This window comes from Dipodomys ordii, unplaced genomic scaffold, assembly GCF_000151885.1.
Source record: "Dipodomys ordii isolate 6190 unplaced genomic scaffold, Dord_2.0 Scaffold2, whole genome shotgun sequence".
Classification (NCBI taxonomy): Eukaryota; Metazoa; Chordata; class Mammalia; order Rodentia; family Heteromyidae; genus Dipodomys; species Dipodomys ordii.
This window is the reverse complement of record NW_012267218.1, coordinates 2,420,090-2,426,378: the sequence shown is the minus strand read 5'-3', so window position 1 is coordinate 2,426,378 and position 6,289 is coordinate 2,420,090. Positions and strand designations below refer to the sequence as shown.

General features: G+C 48.6%; 2 protein-coding genes across 3 annotated transcripts in view; one reads left to right on the top strand and one right to left on the bottom strand.

Annotated features, from left to right (window-relative positions):
* Znf839 (zinc finger protein 839) overlaps window positions 1-1,427 on the top strand; it is a 27,996-nt gene extending 26,569 nt beyond the window's left edge. Inside the window, exon 6 of the mRNA XM_013017575.1 lies at window positions 360-1,427. Within this exon, the coding sequence (XP_012873029.1) occupies window positions 360-1,255 (896 nt within the window). The 3' untranslated portion in view covers window positions 1,256-1,427. The remainder of the gene's footprint in view (window positions 1-359) is intronic.
* Window positions 1,428-2,531: 1,104 nt separating this feature from the next.
* Cinp (cyclin-dependent kinase 2 interacting protein) overlaps window positions 2,532-6,289 on the bottom strand; it is a 15,033-nt gene continuing 11,275 nt past the window's right edge. The window contains exons 5-6 of one of the 2 annotated variants that reach the window (XR_001174975.1): window positions 5,675-6,057; window positions 2,532-3,087 (exon numbers count right to left, since the gene is read on the bottom strand). Coding sequence is in view for 1 of the 2 variants with exons in the window: in XM_013014063.1 (XP_012869517.1) it covers window positions 5,855-6,057 (203 nt within the window). In the remaining variant the exon portion in view is untranslated. Of the gene's footprint in view, window positions 3,088-5,523; window positions 6,058-6,289 lie in introns of those variants that run through there. The other variant, XM_013014063.1, reaches the window with a different exon arrangement.

Sequence of the window (6,289 nt, the reverse complement as noted above, 5' to 3'; positions counted from 1 at the left end):
GTCAGAGTACCTGAGAGGTTGTTTTGAAATGTGAGGCCAAGGGTTCCAGGGTAGGCACGGGCGTGATTAGACTGGAAAACCCCCAAGTGACTTGCTGCTCATTTTGGTGGGGACCACTAGTGAGTTGCTCAGCATTGGAATGAAACCATTGCCAAGTATTCTTGGACTGTATTTTTAGGATAAAAATCTGCCTCTGGGAATTGATACTAAGGACTAATATAGAAAAAAAAAAAAAAAGGCCACCTAGCCACCTACCATCCCATGCAGCCAGGAGTGTTTCGGTGTTGTTTGTGACAAAGTCCATTTGGGGATGCTGGCTGGGATGAGGGTGGTAACTGGTGTCTTTCTGAACTCTCTAGGTTTTCCGCCCCCTGTTGGTGGGCGGGCCCCTCTGCTCTGGGCCGGAAGCCTGGGGACTATGGTCTCTGATGGTGATGGAGGCCCATTACTTGGGGGCCAGAAGCTGGTGGCAGCTGCGTTGGCTGACTTGGAATGGACAAGTGGGTGTGTAGGGCCTGCGCTCCGGTGTCGGTGTGTCACTGAGCCTGCTCATTGCACGCAGGTAGAAGATCCGGGGGGTTCACCCTCAGCCCCGGAGGCAGTGCTCTCTGAAGAGAAAGCCCTCGCACACGCTGCAGACCTGCACACTGCAGACGGCCAGAGGCGCCCAGCCGGGCATGGCACCATAGCAGCGAGAGCAGGAGGGGAGCCTCCGCTTGGCACGGAGGCGGAGAACCTTGGCCAGTTGAGTGGCTCCCACCTGGATGGCCAGCAGGCCTGCCCCAGCCACGTCCTGCTTGTGGACGCCACGGGCCCTCTGCTCGAGAACGTTTCACCCATGGACATGGCCCCAGAAGATGCTGCCTCCAGCACTGGGCCTGAGCTAGAGCCTTGGCCTGGCCCGGACAGACTCTTGTCAGCTCCAGGGAGCACAGGAAGCCACGCTCGGGGAGCCAGCCAGCTCTCCTGTGTGGGGGCACGTGTGGGCCCGGGGGAGTTGGAGAGTAAGGTGGCTGTGGGGGACGCCCAGGCTTTCACGGTGACCAGCAGGTCCCAGGAAGGACAAGAGAACATTCTTACTCAGACCCCCGATGGAGGTGTCTTGTCCCATCTAGGTACCCTCATGTCTCAGGAGGATGTGGTCATAGTGACCGACACAGAGGGGTCCCCGGTCTTGAAGGTGGGCCTGCCAGAAAGGGGTTCATCTTGGAACCTTGGGGACACTTCTCACTGTGAAAACAGAGACTCTCAGTGACAAGCAATCAGAATCTCAGTCTTAGATCTGCATATGATTTATCAGAGAAGGCCTATATAATAAGGCAGGGCATATTTTTCTAATGTGACTACTGACACAAATGAGCCTTTTATTTATAAAGAATAATACCTATCTACTCTGTTTTTCAGAAGAACTCATTACAATCATGGCAGTATGTTTTTGGTTGTTTTGCTTTATTTTGAGGTCTCACTATTGCCCAAGCTGGACTCCAACTTGTAATCCTCTTGCCTCAGCCTCCTGAGTGTTGGGACTATAGGTATGTACCAATGGCAGATATGTTACTTGGTGCCATACCTTGTAGGAGTGTTTAGTGATTTGCAGTTAAGATCACTTCATTGTTACTTACCAGTCCCATTACTGCTTTCTCCTGCTACTGCTTCTCCATCAGACTTGATTTATACTAGAAGCTTCTTGAGGGTTAAATTTGAGAAGTTAAAAAACCAGCTATGGGGGGGCTGAGAAGGTGGCTCAGGGGTAGAGTGCTTGCCTTGCATGCATGAGGCCCTGGGTTCGATTCCTTAGCACCACATAAGCAGAAAAAGCTGGAAGTGGTGCTGTAGCTCAAGTGGTAGGGTGCTGGCCTTGAGCTGAAGAGCTGAGGGACAGTGCCCAGGCCCAGAGTTCAGTTCCCATGACCAGCAAAAAAAAAAAAAAAAAAGCTAGCTATGGGGCTGGGAAGGTGGTAGAGTGCTTGCCTCAAGCATGCATGAGGCCCTGGGCTCGATTCCTCAGCACCACATAAATAGAAAAGGACAGAAGTGGCACTGTGGCTCAAGTGGTAGAGCGCTAGCCTTGAGATGAAGAACTGATAGACAGCGCCCAGGCCCCATGACCGACCAAAAAAGAAAAAAAAGCTATCTAGGGCAGGGTACCAGTGACTCACCTGTAACCTAGCTACTCAGGAGGCTGAGATCTGAGGATTACAGCTCAAAGCTAGCCCAGGCAGAAAAGTCTGAAACTTTAAAAAAATTTTTTTTCTATTTAAGTAGTTGTACAAAGAAGTTCCCATTCTACAAAACAGTATATGAATACAAAGTGTCTGATCATTGTTATCCATTGCTCCTAACCCCCCACCTTTTTTTTAAATTGAGATTAAGTGATTACATGAATTTCACAGTATTGTGGAATAGTGATACTTAAAGTCACAACTCTTCATCTCCAAAGGCAGGAATGGCAGGTGCACTTGGTGAACAGCTGATGACTAGTCTGCACGGAAGCCTCATTGCTTATGCCATTCATTGCTCACAGCAGAGCCAAGTGTGCCTTGTGTTTTTTGGCTTTGTGTAAGTTTTTGTGTATCCTGGAGTCACGTCTCACACACACATTTTCCCCAAATCCATTGGTAGATTTTCATGTTTCCGTTCTGTCAGTTTGGCAGGATTTGTACAGGTAGGGGACATAACTATGTGATCAGCCCTCTATTTCATTGTTACTCTCAGAAGTTACTCCTCAGGGTTTGTGTGTGTTTGTTTCTACAGCATTGAAACTTGAACCAAGAGCCTGAGAATGCCTGGTAAGCTATACACAGTCATAAAATTTATTTAAAAATTAAAAAATGTATTTCGAGGTCTAAGACACTCAGGATGGCCTTCAACTTGTGATCCTCCTTGTCTTAGTCTTTTGAGTATCTGGAACTACAGGTATGAACCACCATACCTGGTTCAGATTCCTTGTTCACCTGTTAGCTCTTTTGCTTCTGTAGTACTTAGGAGAAGCAGTCGTTTAACTTTCCTGAGCAAGGGCTGATGGGAGTCTGGGAGCACATTGGAATGTCGTGGAAGGCCGTTATGGTGGTGAATCTTCAGTGTCCTCTGTGGAGAATGTTTATGCTCTTGTGTGTGTGTACGTGTGCTTGAACTCAGGGCCTCGTGCTCTCAGTTGGCTTTTTTTTTTTTTTTTTGCCAGTCGTGGAGCCAGAACTCTGGGCCTGCGTGCTGTCCCTCAGCTCTTCAGCTCAAGGCTAGCGCTCTACCACTTGAGCCACAGCGCCACTTCCGGCTTTTTCTGCTTATGTGGTCCTGAGGAATCAAACCCAGGGCCTCATGCCTGTGAGGCAAGCACTCCACAACTGAGCCAACTTTCCAGCCCCTCACTTGGATTTTTTTTTTTTTTGCCAGTCCTGGGGCTTGAACTCTAGGCCTGGGCACAGTCCCTAAGCTTCATTTGCTCAAGACTAGCTCTCTACCACTTGAGCCACAGTGCCACTTCTGGCTCTTTCTGTGTATGCTAGGCAAGCACTCTACCACTGAGCCACCGTCTCAGCCCCCTGACTTGGCTTTATTTGTACCACTTGAAGCACAGTTATACTTCTGTTTTTTTTTTTTTTGGGGGGGGAGGGGTCCAGTAGTGGGGCCTGAACTCTGGGCCTGGGCGCTGTCCCTCAGCTCTTCAGCTCAAGGCCAGCACTCTACCACTTGAGCCACATGCATGCAAGGCAAGCGCTCTACCACTGAGCCACCTTCCCTACTTCTGTTGTTTGATGGAAATAGTCTCTTGGACTTGTCTGCCCAAGCTGGCTTTGAATCTTGATCCTCAGATCACAGAATTATAGACATATGCTACCAGCTCCTAGCTAAATGTGTTTATTCTTTAAGCCCATCCAAACATGAAAATGGCTGCCAACAGACCTCATGCCAAGCTTCTCCCAGGTTGGAGAGCAGTGTGTCTGACAGGTCTGTCCACATATAGTCACCTGATACCCCCTTTTATGATAGACTCTAATACATACAGCAAAGGTGGAGGAAGGAGAAACCCCAAGAAATGCTACCTGGAAATGCTTCTGAAATACCTGCATGTGCAACCAAGAGAACCTAACTTCCTCTCAAAGTTCTTCCCTGTCATACGTAGTTTTCCGCCAACACCCTTTGGCTTTCTAACACAAGGTCCCATGTAGCTCAGGTTAGCCTTGAACTTAGAACCCTTTTGCCTCAACTACCCAAGTGACTGGGAAGACAGATCTGAATCACCATGCTTTGCTATAGTTTTTTTTTTTCTTCCAGTAATACTGGAGTTGAACTTGACCATGTCCCCCATTCTGTAGTTTTTTTTTGTTGTTGTTTAGGGCATATTTTCTTTATTTTTGTAGCAAGCATTTGCCCCTTGGACTCTAGAACTTCAATTCTGTAGGATCATGCTACATTTTTTACACAAGAGGCTTTAGACTTCCTTCTCTGGGAAGGATGGTTATTTTTAATTTTTTTTGGCCAGTCCTGGGGCTTGAACTCAGGGTCTGGGGGCTGTCCCTAAGCTGCTTTTGCTCAAGGCTAGCACTCTCCCACTTGAGTCACAGTGCCACTTTTGGCTTTTTCTGTTTATGTAGTACTGAGGAATCCAACCCAGGGCTTCTTACATGCTAGGCAAGCACTCTACCACTAAGCCACATTCCCAGCCCTGGTCCACAAGATTTTATGGCTGCTTTGTGTTTCGACTCTTTGTTCTGAGCTCAGGACTGAACATGCAGTAGGTGAAGTGCTTAGAAAACAGAGACTGGGGCTACCTATGGTCTCAGTAAAAGTCAAACTGTGCTAAAAGACAGCCAAGGAGGGGGTGTGATCAAGGACCCTGGAGAACTGCAGGCCTGATTGCAGTTTCTTCTACCTAGAAAGGAGGAAGCAGGAAGTCCTTATTTGGTGAGTTAAATAGACCTAAGCTTATAGATGAGTAGTATGCTAAGGGTGCAATATAAAAAAGCTAATGTTGGGTTGGGAATGTGGCTTAGTGGTAGAGTGCTTGCCTAGCATGCATGAAGCCCTGGGTTCAATTCCTCAGTAACAAATAAACAGCGCTAGCCTTGAGCAAAAGAAACCCAGAGACAGTGCCCAGGCCCTGAGTTCAAGCCCCAGGACTGGCAAAAAATAAAGCTAATATTATTAAACACTGTCATTTATTCAATATCACAATATACACAGCCCCACAGAAAAGTTTGAGATTACAGAAATTTGACTGGTGTGTCACACCCTCAGCATGAGAACAGTGCAGTGTTTCGTTATTTTTCATTACCATAATAACAAGCTTTTTATTCAGTTAACTCTATGGGACTTAAAAGTTACAAATTACAGAGCCGGGCGCTGGTGGCTCACGCCTGTACTCCTAGCTATTCAAGAGACTGAGACCCCAGGATTGTGGTTCAAAGCCAGCCCAGGCAGGAAAGTCCGTGAGACTCTTCTCTAATTAACCACTGGAAAACCAGAAGTGGTGTTATGGCTCAAGAGGTAGGTGCTCGCCTTGAGCTGAAGAGCTGAGGGACAGCACCCAGGCCCAGAGTTCAAGTCTCAAAACCAAAAAAAAAAGGTTACAATTACAGAACTAATATCCTCATAGAAATTTAAACAGATGTTTAGATGTTTGGGGATGTGACTTGGGTACAGAAAGAATATGAAATGGGATGCGTAGAGTTACCTCTCAGGAGCGCTGAGTCTCATGCAGGTGCCCCAGTGGGAACTTCTCAGCAGGTGCGGGCGCATGCATGCAGGGGAGGGTGATATTGTCCCAGGGCCAGACCTGGGGCCCTGTCCATCTGAGGGCAGGGGAGAGTCCACTGGTCTGGAGCCTGGCTTGGTTGGTGTGGTCTGTCAGGCATCACAGCCCCCGGTGGCCTGTCTCCCACAGCATGCTCTCCAGGAGGAGCTTGCTCCTGCCCTCCACATAGGGCTGGTGTAGCCACATGGACAGGTAGCTGAGGGACAGGTCTCGGTTGGCCGTGTGTGCCAGCTCTGCAGCCACTGTGTGCTTCAGGAGGAGGTCCTTCCGGTACATGTCAGAGAGCTGGTGGGAAACCTCATCTGGAACAGAACAAGCTGCCCTGGAGACATCATTGGAAGACTCACTTGACACAGACTGAGCCACCTGGTGGCTCCTTATTAAAACCGGAATCAGGGGCTGGGAAGGTGGCTCAGTGGTAGAGCACTTGCCTTGCATGCAGGAGGCCCTGGGTTCGATTCCTCAGCACCACATAAGCAAAAAGAAAAAAGCCGGGAGTGGCGCTGTGGCTCAAGTGGTAGAGCGCTAGCCTTG